The sequence below is a fragment of the Sus scrofa genome, chromosome 1 (genome assembly GCF_054392235.1).
Source record: "Sus scrofa isolate SSC_HxYL_T2T_F1_AM1 chromosome 1, Sscrofa_HxYL_maternal_Yorkshire_Landrace_v2.0, whole genome shotgun sequence".
In the NCBI taxonomy this organism is placed as follows: domain Eukaryota; kingdom Metazoa; phylum Chordata; class Mammalia; order Artiodactyla; family Suidae; genus Sus; species Sus scrofa.
In genome coordinates, this window is record NC_139383.1 from 53414977 (window position 1) to 53437850 (window position 22874).

Consider the following 22874-nt stretch of genomic DNA (forward strand, 5'->3'; position numbering starts at 1 on the left):
TTTCAGTAACACTAGCATAGCCCCAAATAGAAATTATAAGTGAACACAACGCTTTTTAAAAATACTAACTAGCACTGCAGATCAGTGGAAGAACACTAGACTTTGTGTTCAGGTGGATGGGTTTAGTGTAAGCCATACTGTATCATTTTCTCTGAACAAGCACAAACGCAGAAATGAGGCCAAGAAATCACTGCAAGTGGATTTACATGATGAAGATGGGGTTCAAGGAAGGGTTCAAAAACTTGTCTGTTCAAAACACAAGTGAACAAATGAATACATAAATGGATGACAGGCTTTTCACAGAACTATTTCAAGGAGATCAAAGACCTGACAATCTGTATGTGTTCCTGGGTTACAGCCATCTGATCTTGAAAAATTTATTTAATCTCTTTAAGCTGCAGTTTCTTATCTACGAAATAGGTATGACTAGACCTCACAGAGTTGCTCTAAGATTATCTAAAATCTAATATGTAAAGAACTTTGCACAGAACCTGGCCCATAGTAAGCATGTGATAAAAATATTAGCTGTCATCATTGTCATCTTCAGCGGGTTCCTGTGAGGCCTCCATCACTAAGTTTACCTCTGTTTCATCAATTGAATGATGGGGATAAAGATGCTGACCTACTTATTATGAGGCCCTCAGGAGATGACGGATAGGACACTCCTAAGTGCGACACCAAGTGTGAAGCTGACTTAAGACAAGGTTACTGTGATATGCTACTCTGAGTTAGTAAAGAACAGCCAGATTCCATGCCCTGTCATTAAAATGTATCAGAGCTGGAGCATTCTCATCAAACCCGTTTCTCTTGTGACCAAAGAACTCACCCTGTGAGATGATCACTGGTTTGTGACTAAGTGCAAAACTAACTGGTTTATAAAAAAGCGAATGGATGACTCACAAAGAGAATAAAATCCATGTTCCCTCACAGTGTTTGAATCAACTGTCCCTGAGCTAATTTACAATGAGATCCTGCTGTGTAGCATTGAGAACTATGTCTAGATACTGACATCGCAACACAACAATGGGAGGAAAAAGTATGTATACATGTATGTGTAACTTGGTCCCCATGATATACAGTGGAAAAAAAAATAAATAAATAAAAATAAAGCTGAAGGGATTTTATTGTTCAGTGAAAAGCTTTAAGACTACTTACCTAATGGCAGCAATTTTTTCAGTATTTTTAATTTTGGCACTAGAAGACTTTTGATAAACTGAATAAGAACTAATATGAAAAGAAAACAGGAGGGACTCACAGGTAAACTTGTATCAGCTACCTGTTAATCATTTGCTAGGATTGGTTATGCAGAACAAAGGATTCTAAAAATTTCCAGTAACAAAACAATAAACAAACAACCTGCATAATCCTTTCTAAAAAAAAAAAAAAAAAAAAAAATCATACCTGACAGGTTGTAAATCAAAATCGCTGACTCCAAAGGAATCTATTCTGATAGGTTTCATCAGCTCTTCTACGGTGGGCAGATCTGAGAGGAGAGAAAAGTTAAAACAGAAACCAAAAATATTATGTAAGTTGCTTAATTTAATGTCTAATACCACCAAAATTACATTTTCTCTGATTGACATAGTTAATACAACAGCACATATAATAACCCCACTTTCCCACTGTAAGCTTATTAGTACTTAGGAAATCTTCTTTGATATTTATATTTGAAATATATATATATCTACATATATTACCTCTGTCTATATATATACACCTCTGTCTATATTTATATTTGAAATACATATATCTACATATATTACCTCTGTCTATATATATATGTATACATACATATATTCAATATATATATATATCCCCATCAAATACATATACACACATTAATAATTATGTATTTAGCCAATCACAAAATACTATTCTCTACTTAAAAAATAACTTTCGTATATGTTCGTGGAAAAGTAAAAAAATGTGAAAATAGTCAAGGGATTTCTTAGTTTGGTCAAAGCCTGTCAGAAAAGGAACTAAAATTTTATCCTATATGCAGTTTTAACTTTATAGTTAAGCCAGTTATTCCCAGATTTCATTTACACAAACCCTTTAAATTCATATACTGAGAAATAATCACTACAGCAACTTGTATTTAAATTACACCATACTGGAAACTGTTCAGAGAGGATCTCAAATGAATCCGCTTTTACCAGATTCCGTAGTAGAGATGTTTTTAGAAGACTCTTCATTTTCTTGATGCCCTTTTGCCGAGCTTTTGATACTTCCCACTGCATTACTCTCAGTTCTTTGTTCATCTGCATCTCCCAAAGAATGGGCTATATGACAGTAAGCCTGATGCAGAGCTTCAATGTCACTATTGCTTTGTCCATAAGAAACACCTGTTGAAATAAATGTTACCTCTAGCACCATCACACAAACACATAAGAAATATAAACCATTAATATCATCTCTGAATTTGTTAGGAATGGTGAACAAGGCTCTGGGAAATACCGACATGATGAAGACAGAAATACAGACCTTGGTGATAGATGGTTAGTCTACCAGCAGGAAGCACAGGGGGCTCAGGAACTCTTCTCAATAGGTGGAGATGTGTCCTGACAAGCTAACTGTACACTCTCACTCCACTAGTCATCATCTCTTCCTACCATCCTTAGCCAACCTCTCTGCAATGGATACAACCATTTCCAAATTTCTCAGACTGACACAATATGTCAAGGATGTTGCCTCTCCTCTCCATCCTCCCTTTCTCTCTGCCTTCCTGGGCCACCAAGCATCTCACACATTGCATTTCTTCAACTGAAATTCAATCCCCTAAGTCTTCAATCCAATATGTGTTCTAACATCCTGCTAAAGGTGTTATAAGAAAAAGTAATTTCCTAGTAGCCAAACGCAGCATTTTTCTTCAGCCTTTTAAACTGTCTGCGCCCTGTGAGACATCTGACACTGCCCCTCTCCTAAAGACTGTTTCTTCCAAATAGCACCTTCTTGTTCTTCCTACCTCTGTGATGGCTGCTCCTACATCTTTTATGGTAAATGGCTCATCTCAGAGCTCTATCTAGGTTTAGCCCTCTGTTAAAAACTTCTGTTTTTTGGGGGGGGTGGGGGAGGGGCTGGATAATTTCAGCAAGACCCTTAGCTCATCAAGTGCCCATAGAACATGATTCCCAAATCTGAGTCTTTTGTCCTTATCTCCTTTCTGAATATTAAACTTCCTAGCAGACATTTAGGCTGTTCTGTAAGTAAATCACATATAATACATCCTTGAGTGGATTATTCTACTCCCCAACAAAATCTGTTCTACCAGCAGTATGCTGTATTGGCTATGGCATGATTTTGCACCCAGTTATCCAAAAGAGAAAGCCTCATGGAACTGTTCACTCTTCCTTCCCTACTAACATCCTCCTCTGCTCACCAACAGATAAATAAACCCTTGTAAAAAGAATCTGAAGGACCTAAAGACAATAATGATCTAAGATTCTTATGAATATTTTCTTATTCATTTTGTAACTTTCCTTACCAATACTGGAATTTTGACATCAAAGAATAAAAGCACTATAGAGAATGGAAAAAAATAGAAATAGGATGACCAGTCTCCTTTTTGCTTGATACTCATGACTAATTAATGCCTAAAGATAAAACCAAGTATACCGCCTCTTCCTCCTCTATATAATCTGTAAGCTGCATAGGATAAAATTGTGAGGGAGTATTTTCAACTTTAATCATAAGAGGTCACCAAGTGCTACACAGGATTGTGTAAGAATGCTTTAAATCAACTATACTTTAACAAAAACACAAAACAAACAAAAACAGTTAAGTGGCAAGGATATTCAGTAGGACTTGAGGAAAAAGATCTTCCCTGCTAAGATAAGCTTAATTTTTTTCCTAAACCATCTGTCACACTCAGAGTAGCATGGCTGAGAGAGAGAATTAATTTTACAAAAATACCTTGTGCCTTTTTTTAAGAAAGAAAAAAGGCACAAGGTATTTTTTTTTTCTCCTCTACAGAAATACCAAGGCACTTAAGTATCTGCTGAGTATGTATACAAGAAATGACCTCAGTGGTAAATAGCATACAGTACTGCATGCTCATACCCGATTTAACAGGTGTGAGGTGTTGGAAAGAAGAGGTTCCGCCTTAAAGCAAGAGCAGAGCAAACTGGAAGAAAAGCAAATGACCTGAAAGTTAGAAATGGAAGATAGAGCGGTATTACAGGCTGGTCAGAAAAGAGCAGGGGAAAGGTACTTTTGTCCTAATTTGAGTCATTAAAACAACTGATAATGAAAATAATTCCAGGTTCATATGTTTTTTTTTTTCAAGCATTTTATATGTTCAGATGATGATTTCAAGATTTTTAAGTGTTTTTTTTTTTAAACACTAGATAAATTCAATACCCCCAACAGCCAATAGGTGTTTATACTGTATGCTTTCAGGTTTTTTATTATAATTTGTGGTATTAACAAAGTGTTGATATAAATAATGATGATGAGAACAACAGAGTTGCCTTGCCATAGCTTGTTGAATCTTAACAGTATACCAGGTATTATACATTCTCAGTTGATTATCACATGATCTTCTCTTAAAGAAGGCACAGGCTTAGAGGCATTGATTGTCAAATGTCACCCTGCCACTGGCAAGGCTGGAAATATGAATCCAAGGCTATGAGACAATAAGATCATACTCTACACTCTTCCAGTAATTGATGCAAATTATTTCAGAATTAAGAACATTCTTTAAGAAATAAGACCCAAAAAATTTAGCCTTATGTAACATCCCAGATCATCATAACAAAATTTTTGCTTTCAGCAATACATTTAAAAAAAAAATTTCTGAGTTTTTCTTATAATCTACAGCAATGGTTTCCATACTGTTTTATTTTTTTAAATTTCTTTTTATTTACTTATTTTTCATACTGAGTTTTACAAAACCATAGTTTTTAAAGAAAGTCATGGGTTGCAAAGACGTTTGGTTGGAATTTCATTTTAAAACATAAAAACTGTAACAGAAATTAATCTACACAATCAAATGTGCCCCTTGCGTAGCTATAATATTTTGAAGACTGGTAGAGTGATAACTTTTGCCTCTAGCTTTGTTTTCATGCATATCTGACCATCCTGGACATAAAGGAATCTCCTAGGAAGTATCACTGATTAGAAAAGCTAAAGCTTGACATTGGTTTTTTAAAAGAAATCAGACCTGTATACTGAAAACAGTGCAAGTAGATTATCACAGCACATGTGTGAATGTACTTAAATAAACAGCATACAACTAGGAACATGTGCTCAGCACATGTGTTCATCATGGAGGAATACCCAACTGGATAATAACTACTAAATGAATAACAAGTCTTGACAGAAAAGTTCTGTTGTAATTTTTTTTATGCCACACCCATGACATATGGAAGTTCCCAGGCCAGGGATTGAATCTAAGCTGCAGCTGTGGCAACGCTGGATCCTTTAACCCACGGCATAAGGCCGGGGCTCAAACCTGAGCCTCCACAGAACCTGAGCTGCTACAGTTGGATTCTTAACCCATTGCACCACAGTGGTCACCCCTACTGAAATTTTTACCTTTTATGTTTACATTTTTTTTTTTTTTTTTTTTTTGGTATTGAGCGGTAGGAGGTGTTTATAAATTTTGGAGATTAATCCCTTGTCAGTTATTCACTTGCAAAGATTTTCTCCCATTCTGTGGGTTGTCTTGTCTTTTTTGCTATTTCTTTGGGCCGCTCCCGCGGCATATGGAGGTTCCCAGGCTAGGGGTCTAATCGGAGCTGTGGCTGCCAGCCTACACCAGAGCCACAGCAACGCAGGATCCGAGCCACGTCTGCAACCTACACCACAGCTCACGGCAACGCCAGATCGTTAACCCACTGAGCAAGGGCAGGGACCGAACCCGCAACCTCATGGTTCCTAGTCGGATTCGTTAACCACTGCGCCACGACGGGAACTCCTATGTTTACATTTTAAAATGGAAGTGGATGAAACAAGATAGCAGTACTATTGCAATGGAAGTGACAAGAAATAAGAGATCTGAGTGGACTGTGGTTTTGATCATGTTTTGTTTTTTGATCTGGTTATTAGATGTGCTGTTAAAAATTTATCATGCTGCACTATGATGACACATGAATTTTTTACAAGTATATTATACTTTAATAAAAAGTAAAAGGAAATAAAAAAAAAAAGTGGGTTTGATCCTTGGCCCCGATCAGTAGGTTAAGGATCCAGTACTGCCATGAGCTGCGGCGCAGGCTGCAGATGCGGCTCAGATCGCACGTTGCTGTGGCTATGGTGTAGGCTGGTAGCTACAGCTCCAAATCGATCCCTAGCCTGGAAACTTCCATATGCCATGGGTGAGGCCCTAAAAAGCAAAATAAATAAGTAAATAAAATACTTATTAATAAAGAATTAATGTTGCTGATATAAAATATAGCACTGTAGATGAATATTAACTAATATTCTGTGTGCCCACACCCAGAGTATTTAGTTAAATTTGCTGTGTAGGAGAATTAAGATTTTAGTCCTGTGCTTTTCCATAATTCCCTCTGTGTAGGAAAAAGCAACCCCTGCCCCAAACCTAGGAATAAACCTGACCAAGGACATAAAGTACTTGTACACTGAGAACTATAAAACATTGATAAAGGACACTGAAGATGATTCAAAGAAATGGAAAGATATCCCACGCTCTTGCATTAGAAAAACTGATACTCTTAAAATGACATACTACCCAAAGCAATCTACAGATTTAATGTGACCCTCTATCAAATTACCCATGCTATTTTTCACAGAAGTAGAACAAATGATCCTAAAATTTATACTGAAGCACAAAAGACCCAGAATTGCCAAAGCAATTCTAGGAAAAAGAACAAAGCTGGAGGACTAACCCTCTCAAGACTTCAGACAATACTATAAAGCTACAGTAATCAAAACAGTGTGGTACTGGCACAAAAACAAACATATGGATCAGTGGAACTGAATAGAGAACTCAGAAATAAACCCAAACAGATGTGGTTAGTTAGTCTTTGACAAAGGAGGCAAGATATACAATGGAGAAAAGACCATCTTTTCAATAAATGGTACTGGGAAAACTGGACAACCACATGTCAAAGAATGAAATCAGGACATTCTCTAACACCATTTACAGAAATAAACTCAAGATGGATTAAAGACTTAAATGTAAGACTGGATACTATAAAACTCCCAGAGATCCCACTGTAGAGCAGTGGATTAATGATCTGGCTTGTCTCTGTGGAGGTGCTGGTTCAATCCCTGGCCTGGCGCAGTGGGTTAAGGATCTGACATTGCCACAGCTGCAGCTATGGTGTAGGTCACAGCTCTGGCTCATATTTAAGCCCTGGCCCTGGAACTTCCATATGCCATGGAGGGGTGGGGGCAAAAAACCCCCAAAAACCTACTAGAGGAAAACATAGGCAGCACACTCTCTGACATAAACTGCAACAAAATTTTCTTGGATCCATCTTCTAGAGTTAATGGAAATAAAAGCAAAAGTAAACAAATGGGACGTAATTAAATTCATAATCTTTGGCACAACAAAGGAAACCATAAACAAAAAGAATAGACAGTGTATGAAATGGGAGAAAACATTTGCAGATGATGCAACCAACAAGATCTTAATTTCCAAAATATACAAACAGCACAAATAGCTCCATATCAAACAAACAACCCAACCAAAAAATGGGCATAAGATCTAAACAGACATTTCTCTAAAGACGACATACAGATGGCCAATAGACACATGAAAAGATGCTCAACATCGCTAATTATTAGAAAAATGCAAATCAGAACTACAATGAGGTTATTACCTTGCCCAAGTCAGAATGGCCATCACCAAAAAGTCTACAAAAAATAAATGCTAGAGAAGGTGTGGAGAAAAAGGAACCCTCCTACACTGCTGGTGAGAATGTAAACTGGTATAGCCATTATGGAGAACAGTATGGAGGTTCCTCAAAAAACTCAAAATAAAGTTACCATAAGATCCAGCAATTCTGCTTCTGGGCATATATTCAAAAAAGATGAAAACTCTAATGCACCCTAATGTTCATAGCAGCACTACTTAACAATAGCCAAGACACTCAGCAACCTAAGTGTCCATCAGCAGAGGAATGGATAAAGATGTGGTATTTTAAAAAAAAGGAAAGAGGAGTTCCCGTCGTGGCGCAGTGGTTAACAAATCCGACTAGGAACCATGAGGTTGCGGGTTCGGTCCCTGCCCTAGCTCAGTGGGTTAATGATTCGGCATTGCCGTGAGCTGTGGTGTAGGTTGCAGACGCGGCTCGGATCCTGCATTGCTGTGGCTCTGGCGTGGGCTGTGGCTGCAGCTCTGATTAGACCCCTAGCCTGGGAACCTCCATATGGCGCGGGAGTGGCCCAAGAAATGTCAAAAAGACAAAAAAAAAAAGAAAGGAAAGAAAAGAAAACAAAATGTGGTACATACATAGAATCGAATGTTACTCAGCCATAAAAAGAATAAAATAATGCCATTTGCAACAACATGGAAGGACCTAGATATTGCCGTAATAAGTAAACTAAGTCAAAGACATCACTTATATACAGAATACAAACAAATGATTAAAATGAACTTATTTACAAAATAGACTCACAAACATGCAAAATAAACTTTAGTTACCAAAGGTAAAAGGGGGTAGAAAGAATTAGGAGTCTAAGATTAACAGATATACACTACTACATATAAAATAGGTAAAAACAGACCTACTATATAGCACAAGGAAGTATATTCAATATCTTCTTTTTTTTTTTTTTGCTTTTTAGGGCCTTACCCACGGCATATGGAGATTCCCAGGCTAGGGGTGGAATTGGAGCTACAGCTGCTGGCCCACACCAGAGCCACAGCAACACCAGATCCGAGCCGTGACGGCAACCTACACCACAGCTCACGGCAACAGGGACCCTTAACCCACTAAGCAAGACCAGGGATCGAACCTGCAACCTCATGGTTCCTGATCAGATTCACTTCCGCTGTGCCACAATGGGAACTCCTCAATATCTTGTAATAACCTAGAGTGGAAAAGAACCTGCAAATGATACACACACACACATACTGAATCACTTTGTTGTAATCTGAAACTAACATAACATTATCAACTATACTTCAATTTAAAAAATGTAAAATTTTATTGTTAATATAGTATATTATATATTACATATTGATACATATATTATACATATACATATATTTCTCTAAAAATGAGGTCGTCATATAATATTACACACTTAGAGAATAGCCAGTTTTTCACTTTTACCTGTTCCTGTCATTTCATTATCATTCATATCTGGGAGGACCTCTGGCTTGGTTGTTGCCCTGTTCTGTTCATCAAAGTTGACCTCTGCAACAGATTCCAATGAATCAAGCAGCACTACTGAAATAACATAAAAGAAAAAACATTAGGAATATAGAGAGGTTGGTATGGTTCTATTAATAAAATATTTAAATCATATGCAATCTATATAAAAACAAAGATAAATACCTGTATATAAATATATAATCATATATCTAAAGCTTGATTTTCTTATATACTAGAGTAGGCTTATATCAATACATATTTATACATATATACAGATCTAATGTATATTTATATGTGGCAGGCAAAGGGCCTGAGAAAAAGAGCAAAAAAGAAACATTCTTTTTTTCCCAATTTTTTGAGGTATATTTGCCAATTAAAAATTGTACATATTTAAGAAGTACAACCTGTTGATTTGACAAATGTATATACACTGTGAAAAAAAAATCATCACAATCAAGCTAATTAACATAGCCATTTACCCTTTTTTGTGTATGTGGTGAAAACACTTAAGATCTCCACTCTCAGCAAGTTTTAAGTATACAAAACTATTAACTATAATCAACTCGCTGTGCATTAGAGCTCCATAACTTACCTTGCATCATTAAAACTTGGTACCCCCTAACCAACATCCTCCCATGTCCCCCAACCCAGCCCTTGGTAACCATCATTCTACTGTGTTTCTAGGCGTCTGGCACATAAGCAAGATCATGTAGCATTTGTCTTTCTCTGCCTGGCTTATTTCACTCAACATAATGCTCTCTGCATTCATCCATGTCACAAACAACAGGACTTCCTTCTTTTTTTAAAGCAAAATAATACATTGTATATGCATGCTCATGTGTAATATTATATATACTACATTTTTCTTTATCCTTTCAAATATTGATAGACATTTAGGTTATATTTGTATCTTGGCTATTGTGAAAAATGTTGCAATAAACATGGGAGTACAGATCTCTCTTGGAGAGACATATATCCAGAAGTAGGATTCTGAATAATAAGGCAGTTTCACTTTTAATTTTTTTCAGGACCTTTCATACTGTTTTCCATAGTGGCTGCACCAACTTATATCCCTACCAACAGGGTACAAGAGTTTCCTTTTCTCCATATCCTCGCCAAATCTTACCATCTTTCCTTTTTCGAATAACAGTCATTCTAACAGGTGTGAGGTGATATTGTAGTTTTGATCTGAATTTCCCTGATGATTAGTGAAATTAAGCATCTTTTCACATACCTGTTTGCCCACTTGTATGTCGTCTTTTGAGAAATGTCTATTTGGTTCTTTGTTCACTTTTAGTTTTTTGTTATTGAGTTGCATGAGTTTCTCATATATTTTGAGTATTACATTATATAGAATATTAATGTAAATTAATAGTAAACCAGATACAAATTAACAAATATTTCCTCCCACTTTATAGCTGCCCTTTCACTCTGTTTTTCCCTTTGCTATGCAGAAGCTTTCTGAGTTTGCTGCAATTGCATTTGTCTATTTCTGCTTTTGTTGCCTGTGCTCTTGGGGTCACATCAAAACATCATTGCCCAGTGCAACATCAAGAAGCTTTTTTCTTATGCTTTCTTCTAGTAGTTTTGCAGTTTCTGGTAGTATATTTAAGTCTCTGCATTGAGTTTTGTATGTAGTGTGAGATAAGAGTCCAATTTCCTTCTTCCGCATGTGGATGCCTGGTTTTCTGAACATGATGTATAGAAGCGAATGAATACCTTTCCTTGCTGTGTATTTTTAGTGCCCTTATTGAAGATCAGGTGACCACAGACTCATGGATTTATTTCTGGGCTATGTTGTTTCATGGTTTTATATGTCTGTTTCATGCCAGTGCTACACAGTTTTGGTTACTACAGCTCTGTAATCATTTGAAATCAGGGGGTGTGATCCTTCCATGCTTTGCTTTTTCTCAAGCTTGCTTTGGCTATGTGAGGTCTTTTGCGGTTTTATACAGATTTTAAGATTGCTGTGAAAAATGCTATTGGGATTTGGTAGAGATTGCAATGAATCTATAGATCATCTTGGGTAGTACAGATATTTTAAAGGTATTAATTCTTGAATCCATGAGCACAAAAAGTCTTCCGTTTATTTGCATGTTCTTCAATTTCTTTCATCAATGTTTTAGGAGTTTTTTAAATGTAATTTACCTCTGATGAAATTTATTTCTAAGCAGTTCATTCTTTTTGAAATAAACAGTATTGCTAAGCAATTAATAGAATTGCTTTTCTGTAGTTTTCTTCCCTTGAGGAGTATTTGTCTGGTTTTGGTATCAGGGTGATGTTGGCCTTGTAAAATGAGTTTAGAAGAATTCCCTATTTTTTGGAAATGTTTAATGAGGACTGATATCAATTCATCTTTGAATATTTTGTAGAATTTACCTATAAAGGCATCTGGTCCTGGGTTTTTAAAAAATGAAATATTCTTAAATACAAGAAAAATTTAAGGTAGGCATAAGGAACATACTACTGAAAAAAATTCTGTAAACTTAATTCATCAGTAAATATTTGAAAACAAAGCGATAGTAATTTATTTGTAATTAAGATATAGTTCTAAACAGATCAATTTTTTACCAATGAAAATTTATGAACATATATAATACTTACCATTAGCCAGCATGCCAGTCTTCTCTTCTTCCTAAATTAAAAAAAATAAACTATATGATTTGAAACCAAAGTTATATGAAATAACTGCAATGCAAATAATAAAAAAATTGGGGGAGTTCCCGTTGTGGTGCAGCAGAAACAAATCTGACTAGTGTTCACGAGGATGAGGGTTTGATCCCTGGCCTTGCTCAGTGGGTTAAGGATCCCAAGCTGCTGTGAGCTATGGTGTAGCTTGCAGAGGTGGCTTGGATCCTGTGTTGCTGTGGCTGGTAAAGGCTGGCAGTTGCAGCTCTGCTTTGACCCCCTAGCCTGAGAACTTTCATATGCCGCAGGTGCGGCTTTAAAAAAAAAAAAAAAAGCCAGTGCTTTACTTCGAAGATCAAGAAATGTGCTTTCTAGGTTTCTTTCATCACTCTCACTAGACTAGAGAATGGAGCTGTGAGAGAATTTCTAGAAGTCTCTTCAGAACCTTGGTGATTACCAGCAATTAATTCAGGCCTTTATAAGCCTTGTTTAAAGTACCCAGATGACATGTGTTCATCGACCTTGCTCAGAAATTCTCTTATTTTTTGAACTGCAAGACGTGTGGCTAATTCACGTGCAACTCTTGCTATTATAATGTCACCATTTTTCCCTACTGCTCAAAATCAATGATCAAATATAACTTGTACCCATTGTTTCATCTACATTTTGAGACAAAATCTTCAAAAAGGCAGGCATCAAATGGCAAGATAGTTGAAATTTTTCAAAATTATAGGTTCCCTTGGAGTAAGTTTTCTAATTGTGTCACCTATATTCGCTATCTAGATAGGCAGAGGGCAGGACCAATAACAGCAGAGCTTTACATCCTTCCTGTTTTGACCCTTAACAGTCAGCTCTCTCCTAGGCTTCCACACTTAGGTGGGCACATTTTAAACAGGTTATATTTTCTTAATTTACCAAACTACTGTGCCTTCCACTGACCTACTCAATTTTCTAACGGAAATTATTATAACACAAAACATTGTAATTGCCATATTCCAGATTGATACCTCGGATTGATACCATCAAGTTTCTAAACAGAATCATCAGATCATATTAATCTTCATGTATTTCTAAGGTCATATTCTTTTCTCCCACAACTGACTGACATAAGACAACCTAGGACAAAATAAATTTTAAAAATTAAGAGTATTTCTTAATACTCAGAAAGTGATTCTTGCTTTTATTTAGAGTCTATGGTTTCATATATGTTCAAAACATCTAGTTCTAACACATGGTCCCAAAACAAACTGTATCCAGATCAAGACCAACATAACACACAGTAACTGTCCTATTGGTTCCTATTAGGTAGCTTCAAGGGTAAGCTCTTCTGGGAGGCAATATGGAACAGTACCCTTAGCCAATCTTGGTAGCCAGTTCTTGGGAAGAATTGAGAAATGACAGAACTGGAGTCCAACAACACTGACTAATCGACAATCTCAGCCCAGTAAGTTTCAGATAGCCACGTCACTATTATCCTAAATACTGAGCTGGGGTATGTATTGCACATCACAGGAACAAGACCTACCAAAGAGAAGCATAATTTAATATACTTGTTTAAAAATTAGAGATTTTAATGAAGTTTTCTAAAGCTTAAGGGAACTTCCCAAAAGAAATCTTTCAAAAAAATCATCCAATGCCATGTATTTTAATAAGATTTAAATTGACATCCTGGGTTAAGAAAATGTCTCAGTATTAAGAGATCTAAAAGTTTACAACAATGAGCAAGACTATAAAGAAATCTGTATCTCATGCTCTTTATACAGCAACAGTCAGCTAAGGTGATGAAAGAAGTTTCCAAATGGTCAAACATCAATTGATATATACCTGCTTGGGTACACATATTTTTTCTGATTTGGGATTTTCTTTGGAATAAGTCTCTTCCTTAGGGGTCAAAGGTGCATCAACATCCTCTTCATCTTCAAAATCGTCACTGTAATTTTCTGAAGAAAACAGTTTTAAGAATACATGGATCATACTGTGAAAAGTCAAATTCCAGGAAAAGACTGTATTTCCAAAAGAAATCTGCATAAGAACAATTTATTTAAATGTTAACATAAAGACACCTTTAAGAACATACTATTTGGGAGTTCCTGTTGTGGCGCAGTGGTTAACGAATCTGACTAGGAACCATGAGGTTGCGGGTTCGGTCCCTGCCCTTGCTCAGTGGGTTGACGATCCGGCGTTGCCCTGAGCTGTGGTACAGGTTGCAGACGTGGCTCGGATCCTGCGTTGCTGTGGCTCTGGCGTAGGCCGGTGGCTACAGCTCCGATTTGACCCCTAGCCTGGGAATCTCCACATGCCACAGGAGTGGCCCAAGAAATAACAAAAAGACAAAAGAAAAAAGGAAGAAAAAGAACATACTATTTGGGGCAAAGATTTAATAAGAATTTAATTCATAAGACTTAGGGGTTTTTTTTTGTACTTTCAAATAGTTATGTGTTTTATATTTTTAATATTTTGTAATATTAACCAACTAAATCTTTCTAGAGCTGTTCCAAAGGCTTTATATCTTTAATACAAACTTTTATTATTTTACTTATTTTTTTTAGGATGGAAATCTCAAATTGCACTTTTATGAAACCCTGACACTCTGCTTATTTAAGTTGATTTATTCTGGTTTTTATGGTTATCTCTACTGTGATCTTTAGGTAGTATTTATGAAAGGTCTATCTCTGATCCCTCCCTCAGGTAAATACTAGCCTTCTACAGCCTCCACTCTTCAGCTAAAGTCCCAAATTATATCTCAATGGCTTGGATGCAGAAGGGAAAGGCATGTCCATGTTAACTTGAGGCCATCAGATTACACTTGGCAAAAGCAGGCAAGGACTATGGGGCCTGAATCTCTTTATCAATGTTTAATTTGTTATTTATGGTCCTTAAATTAAAGGTCTGCCTGAGATTCATGGGCTGCAGAGTAGTAACGGCCTTTTCAGAGTGGAAATGATCATTCAAAATCTTATTTGCATTTAAAAGATTAGATCAGATTCAGAGACAGGATGCATGGCCTGGTGGGAGACAGACTGCACGAGGTATGAGAGAGTTTGCTTCTGGAATGGCTGTTCTTCACTCTTCTCTTAGAATGGAGCAGACAACTTGAGTATCATTAACAACTGAAGTATGAAAAACGAGTAAGTCAAACAGAAATGCTTCTAGTGAGATCTACGTACAGAAACATCTCCATTTTAGTTCATAAGGAACACAAGGGTAGAAAAGCCCAGGTATTGTGACTTAGGTAGATATGCTAGGTTAGGTGGTTAACTATATCAACATCTATATTCTGAAGCTGAAAAGCTCGCCTTTGTTTCTCTTTCATATGAGAAAGACGACTGCCTAGGATTTTCTAAGTATCAGCAGACTTAATACAATTCACAAAACAGTTACCAAGAAATTACTTGGTATCAGACAAATCCTAGGTGCTACGACCAATATCAGATGATTTAGATTCTAATAGTTGAGTGGGACTCACTGAATTTTAAACACTTCAGTGATTAGTCTTGCTTAAGTAAAGATGGTAAACAAGGAGGCAGGAGATACAGGAGGGTGTAACAATGAACTTAGACGACTACCTGGGACTGGGGAACTATCTGAAGTCAATACAAGGGGATGTAGTATTTGTGTCACTGCAAAGCAGCAGTATAAACACAGTTCAAGGGAGTGCAGCATAGTGCTTAGAGCATGACCAGGACCCAGAAGACTTGGATTCAATCCCTGGTTCTACTACTTTGAGCTGTAGACCCATCAGCAGGTCACAAACCCACAATGCCTCATCTTCCCATCCATCAAGTGAGGATGATAACAGTTTTTTTTTTTTTTTTTTTTTCATTTCATTGAGAAATAACATTGGTAGACACAGAGAGAAATGAGACAGACAAGAAACAGAAGGAAGGAAAATAGCATATCAGAGATTTTGGAAAGAAACACCAAGGGAAATTATTTATACAAAAATGAAAAAAATAAAACCCAACTGCGAAGGTGGTTTTCAAATGAGAAATATCAGAGATAACAATATCCAGCTCATCTCACAGTTTGGAAAACAATGAAAGTATTAATTTTTATTTTTCTCATCTTTTTGGCAGGAAGATGTTACATATTCAATGTTACATATTTTTATTATTATATTCCACTACCTTGTAACTTTGAAAATATTATTTGCATAAATAGAAAATAAGTTAACAACACTCAATGTAAAAATCTAAAAAATACATAGGGTCTAATCGGAGCTGTAGCCACTGACCTACGCCAGAGCCACAGCAAGGCGGGATCCAAGCCGTATTTGCAACCTACACCACAGCTCACAGCAACGCCAGATCCTTAACCCACTGAGCAAGGCCAGTCGAACCCACAACCTCATGGTTCCTAGTTGGATTCATTAACCACTGTGCTACAACGGGAACTCCTTAGATACATTTTTTATTTTCTGTTGGAAAATATTTATTTTCTGTTGGAAAATATGGCGCAAATTTTAATTTAAATGATGGACTCTAGGAGGGCTTTTTCTCTACCATCTTGGATTTTAAGGACTTTGTAAATAATGAGAAAAATGGACAAGATGTATGAAACAACTCTTTCCAGACACTGGACAACTGGCGGCACAAAATATGACTCCTAAGAAAAGACAAACAAGTGAGCTGAGCCCTCCACTTACTAGAAGGTATGTACGTACATCCTGGAGTGCTGAGTGGGGAGGGTGAGATCACGATGGTCTCACTGTGCTAAGGAGACAGAGATAGGAGGACAGAAAAGATGAGGTGACTCGAAGCTGCAGGGCAGTGATAAAGAGAGGAGGTGCCTATGAAGAAACAGAGCACTAGTAATCTGCATGGGGCCCCCTGGAGTCCTTCCTTCCTGAATACGAAGTCATTTATATGTGGCTTGGGCAAAGAATGACTGGGAAGCTGACGGCTGGACAATTCCCAAAGTTAGCACAGGGTAAGGAGACTCTGAAGCTCTAACCTCGCTTGAGTGGAAAAAAATCCTCATTGTTCAGTAGGGGAGTTCAGTGAAAATCTCAAAAGGGTTCTTTGTGCTCAGTAGTGGTGTCAAACTCTACTAGAGTAAGTAAGGCTACTCTAGATGTCCCTTAACAAAGCAGAACAAAAGCCTTGAGGGAATCGACTCCTGTCAGAACAAAGCTCAGCACTTTTCAAAAGAAGAAAACTAAGACACTGAACAATGTAAAAACCTACAATATATTAAACACTCAATTAAAAAATTACTAGAGGAGTTCCCGTCGTGGCTCAATGGTTAACGAATCCGACTAGGAACTATGAGGTGTCAGGTTCGATCCCTGGCCTTGCTCAGTGGTTAAGGATCTGGCGTTGCTGTAAGCTGTGGTGTAGGTCACAGACGCGGCTCAGATTCCCAGTTGCTCTGGCTCTGGCTGTAGGCTGGCAGCTACAGCTCTGATCAGACCCCTAGCCTGGGAACCTTCATATGCTGCAGGAGCAGCCCTGGAAAGGCAAAAAGACCCCCCCCCCAAAAAAAAATTACTAGAATTACCAGGAGAAAGAAGTAACCACAACTAGGAGAAGAAGCAGTTAAGAGAAAGAGACCCAGAAATAAACAAATACTGGGATTGGCAAAATACACTCAGTGTTGAGGACTTGAAAACAAAGAATACAAGGAAACATACTTGAAGAGACAGACAAGAGATCCAAAAGAAACTTCTAGAGTAAAAGAAAAAAAAGAAATCATTCAATGAATTAAAAGATTGAAGAAAAGAAAAAGGATCAGTGAACTTGAAGACACAGCAACAGAACTGAAGCAGAGAGGGAAAAAAAGCTTTAAAAAATGAAATAGTCTGAGTGACCTGTGGGACAAAATCTGACCTGCTGACACATCTGTAATTAGAATCAGAAAGCAAGGGTGGCAAAAATGATATTTGAAGAATTAATGATAAAAACATTTTTTGATGTTGATGTTCATAAATCAATTGATGCTCCACCAGCTCCAAACAGGACAAATGCAAGAAAAGCACACCAAGATACAGCCTAATCAAATTGCCTAGAGAGAAAATTTTGAAAACAAGAGGGGAAAAAAGACACAATATATACAAATTCACAATAATAGGAATTACCATTGACTCCTCATGAGAAATGATGTCAGAGGACAAAAGAATGAAATCATTACAGCGCTCAAAGGAAAAAAACTACCTAGAATTTTGATATACTTTTGAATGATATAAGCAAAACTGTTCTTCAAAAACAAGAAAAATGTATTTTCAGACAAATGAAAGCTGAGAGAATTTATTCTTCCTAGGTCTGTACTATAAGAAGCTTCTTCATGCTGAAGAAAAATATTTGATAGAAATTCAAAATAGTACTAGATAGCAACTATTTGAAAGTTGCTAAGAGAATAGAACCATTAAAAGCTCTCATTATGAGAAAAAAATTGGGGGGTAATTATGTAAAGTGACATATTAAATAGACAACATGGGGTCATTTCACAATGTATACAGATATTGAATCATGTTGTACACCTGAAACTAATATAATGTTCTATATGTTAATCATAACCTTAATTAAAAAAAATTTCATTTCTGGAGTTCCCGTCGTGGCGCAGTGGTTAACAAATCCGACTAGGAACCATGAGGTTGTGGGTTTGATCCCTGGCCTTGCTCAGTGGGTTAAGGATCTGGTGTTGCCTTGAGCTGTGGTGTAGGTCTCAGACAAGGCTTGGATCCCACGTTGCTGTGGCTGTGGTGTAGGCCGGTGGCTACAGCTCTGATTAGATCCCTAGCTGGAGAACCTCCATATGCCGCAGGAGCAGCCCTAGAAAAGGCAAAAAAAAAAAAAAAGACCAAAAAAATTTTTTTTTCATTTCGTTTTTTTGTCTGCCTTTTCCAGGGATGCAGAGATACAACAAGCCAAAAGAAGGGATATGATGGAACCTATAAATGATGAAACCAATAAAATGCAGGACAAAGCAATAACAAAAAAGATGGGGAGTTCCTGACTGTGGTGCAGTGGGTTAAGAATCCAACTGCAGTGGCTCAGGTTGCTGTGGAGGCACAGGTTCAATACTTGGCCCAGCACAGTGGGTTAAAGGATTTGGCTTGTCACAGCCGTGGCTTGGATTCAATCCTTCAGTCCCTGATCTGGGAACTTCCATGTGCCAGGGATTTGGCCATTAAAAAAAGAAGAGAGAGAGTTGGAAAGACTCAAAAAAAAAAAAAAAAAAAAATTCAAAACAGTAAATAACCATATCACTGAATACATTTTTGCAAAGGGTAAAAACATTTCATTTAAAGGTCAGAGATTGTCAGATTGGATAAAGTAGCAAAACCCAGCTATATTCTACCCATAAGAAAAACCATTTTAAATATAAAAAGACACATTAAAAGTCAAAAGATAGAAAAAGATACACCTCTCTCACCATGCTTTAGAAGTATTTCTCTTGGCTTCATAGATACCCCCGCCCTAGCATAAAAGTCCTTTTTCTGTCATCCCAGTGGGTTAACCACCCACTTCTAAAAAAATGAGGCAGTACTGCACTTACAACCATTTCTTAGCAGCTCAAATTCTAATGTAGGCAACTCACTCTACCTGTTCAAGCTCTTTCCAAGATAATATGATTTTTGTTTTAATTATTTTTCTCATATCAATGTTATTATTAAAAGCTCATATTATCTTTTCAAATAGTGTAAATTTTAAAACCAGTGACATTACCTGCTAATTCTTCATGTTTTGTTTCACTCCCATGCATATCTTCGGTTAGTTCCATGAGAGCTTGATTACTAGAAAAGGATTTACCATGTTAATCATACATTTCCATGCAATTTTTGTGTATATTTTTAAAAAATCTCTAACATTACATATTTCTTCTCAAGTTCTCCTGTTCTAGCAAAAGTTAAAAATTTGGAAGCTATGAGGGAAATGTTTTGAAAATAAAGTATCTTCAAAGCCTAACACTAATAGTAGCTGCCAAAGTAATACAAAGGGGAAAATGCTGTATTTCTTAACTTTTAATACAAATATACATAATTTTATACATAAATGTGTGCAATTATATGTCACAGCATCCAGAGACCCTTTCTATGCTAAAGATAGGAACTGACCACAAGCTCTGAGAACCAGTAAAGTCTAGGGGAGGGCAGAAAAGCTGCCAGTCAGCATTTATATGCTGATAAGAAATTTCACCCTGAAATGGAAGCTGAAGGACAGCCTTAAACCAGTAAACACTCAGCAAGGTGGCAACAGAGCCTGAGCTAGTTTTATTGATATTGGGTATACTAACTGATACACTGCCTTCTTTCAAACCAAGGAGTCAGTCCTACCTTTTTCAGTCTACCTACTCTTGTCTCCAGTGAGATTATTAGCAGATCCAAGAAACCGTAACAACAGCAAACACCTAATGTTGCATATTCTGTACTATGTTGCACTCTGACCAGTCTGTTCTAGAGTGGAAAGATTAGTTAAGACTATTAAAAGAAAAAGTTAAGAAGTATTCCAAAGAGGCAAAAACTGTGTCAAACAAGCCTGGGTATGTTTAATCTGTGTTGTCACTGTTAGGACAGGCATTCACCCTGGGCCCTGAGTGTCCTTGTGTGTTCTTGCTGGCAAGGCAGAGAACCCATGGCCCAGACCTCTCCTTCCTCAGCCGTTTCTTAGGGTTGTCTGCAGTGATATGAGCAATCCCTGAGTATGAGGTAATGCTTCTGCCCCCAAAGCCAGCTTGTTTCCACTTGTACAAGCAATGGATTCCCCAAGCTCAGTGATCATCTTCTGTAAAGCAACCCACTACATGGGCAGTCAGCCATCATGGACCCTCTGGGTTGCCCTGGGGAACCCGAGGCAAATAAACATGACACTCGAGTTCTGCTTTTATGATGAGAAATGAGTCCTTTTGTTTCTTGGAATCTTGTCTATTGTCAGCATCCATAAATCTGGCAGGCTGACACACCGTTAGCTTGCAAGTAGGGTACAAATCTCACACCACACACTGTCCACGACAGTCACCGCTCTGTCCACTCTCTCTAAGAAACTCGGCATCTTGAGGAGATCAGACACTCTAATGAGCAGAGGCTAGCATTCTCCCGACCCTTAATTTAATTACAGTTTGGTGTTCTTACAATCTTAACATTGTAATCTGACTTCCATTCATAATTTTAAAACCTAGATATAAAACTGAAACTGAAGCAATTAAAGACATCAGGTTTCACAAAAGCCTTGAGAATGCCAAAGGTCTACTGCATTTACAGAGCACCAGCTCAAGTCACAGGATTTCCAGCATAAATGAGGTTTCCTGGTAATCATGAGGGTCAAACAAACACAACAGTAGGGCAGGAACCAAATCTGTCTTGGCTCCTTGGTTCCTCCTTCCCTTTCTGCTTCTATTTTCCCTGAGTTTATGATAGCTACTTGGCTTCTCTTATTTGTTATCTGTAGACAGTCGCTTAATAAATTATCTTCCTAGTTATGTCTATTTGAATGTGTTATTAGTCTCAAAAGCATCTCTTATGTGCAATTTCAGATATCTGGAGAATCAAATACATATCGCAAAGGCCATACACATATGCTCATTCTACACACACACACACCCACCCCTGACCAAAATAATGAACAGGAAACAGAATTAAAGATAAGGTTTAACTTTTGCCAGTATAATATTTACCCATTTAAGCCCATGCATATACCAGCCTTTCAAAAATAAAGACACAAAAGTCATTTAATGATTAGTTTATATTATATTTACATTACCTATGTAAAGCTTTAAAATGTATGGAGTCACTGGAATCCAATTCCTTATTTAATCTTGAATAATCAATGGAAGATGTTAAGCCTTTCTCAAGCCTGGCAAAAAACTGCTCTTTTTCCTCTTGTTCTTCTAATGTGTCCAATCCCAATCCAAGAACACTATGATTGAGCTCTGAAACCATCTCTAAATGGAAAGCACAAATAGTCTAGTAACATAAAAAATGTTGGCAAAATTCATGTCAATGATGTATTTATTGGCATTATATAAAACTTAAAAAAATTTAAAACATATTTTACTTTACATATTTTATTTTACTCACCAAATATAGCTTTATATTCATAATAATACAGAAGGATATAAGGCTCCTCCAAGATACTAAATCTGTTTACATACTTCAGGAAAGGAGGCTCCAAGATAGTTATGAATTAATATTTCTACAAATTCTCATTACAAGAATAATAAACTGTCCAATCATACCCCTCACATTTCTTACCATTGGCTTCTAAGCTGTCAATACTTAGGACAGAGGTTCCACTGCTTTTAAGAAACTGAATCCTTTCAGCAGACTCCTCTTCAATTTCCATAACAGGCTGAGGGGTCTTCTTTGTTTTCAAATAGCTTACATTTGTTCCCAGCAGTCCTAGGGAGGAGATTTAATATAGTTGGATATTTATAGATATTTAATGGGTATAGCATGGATATTTAAAAACAAGTGTTTTGACCACTGCACCAATATAGTACTACTGTTATACTAGTTTATACTAGTTATAGTTTTATACTAGTATACCAGTAGACAGTAGACACAAAATAAATCTGGTCTATTAAATAAAAATCCATCAGACCAAAAATGTACAAAAGCAAAATTACAATTCTATTTGATAGCAGTGCACTTTATTAAATGGAATATTTCAAAAATTTGCATAATGAGACAAGATTTTTAAAAATTATTTTGAAGCACAAGTATTAAATTATTTAATATTGTATATTGATGCTACTTTAAAGAGTATCTTCTGCTTTATGTGAAGGAAAGAAGGGAGACAACCCCAGGCTGGGGAACAAGAAGTCCAAGGCAGAGATAGGCCATGTTCGTTCGTTCGTTCGTTCATTCATTCATTCATTCATTCATGTCCGGAACCCGTGGTTCCCAGACAAGGGGTCGAATCAGAGCTGCAGCCGTCAGCCTACACCACAGTAACACCTATCTGAGCTGTGTCTGTGACCTACACCACAGCTCATGGCAACACCAGATCCTTAACCCACTCA

General features: G+C 37.0%; 1 protein-coding gene across 9 annotated transcripts in view; it reads right to left on the reverse strand.

Moving 5' to 3' along the window:
• The window catches only part of CEP162 (centrosomal protein 162), a 110831-nt gene that overhangs the window by 66957 nt on the left and 21000 nt on the right, over positions 1–22874 (reverse strand). For all 9 annotated transcript variants that reach the window (XR_014805263.1, XR_014805262.1, XR_014805264.1 and 6 more), the window contains exons 4-11: positions 22105–22251; positions 21614–21794; positions 19583–19650; positions 13740–13855; positions 11892–11922; positions 9246–9362; positions 2157–2345; positions 1402–1483 (exon numbers count right to left, since the gene is read on the reverse strand). Coding sequence is in view for 6 of the 9 variants with exons in the window: in XM_084959356.1 (XP_084815482.1) it covers positions 1402–1483; positions 2157–2345; positions 9246–9362; positions 11892–11922; positions 13740–13855; positions 19583–19650; positions 21614–21794; positions 22105–22251 (931 nt within the window). In the remaining 3 variants the exon portion in view is untranslated. The remainder of the gene's footprint in view (positions 1–1401; positions 1484–2156; positions 2346–9245; positions 9363–11891; positions 11923–13739; positions 13856–19582; positions 19651–21613; positions 21795–22104; positions 22252–22874) is intronic.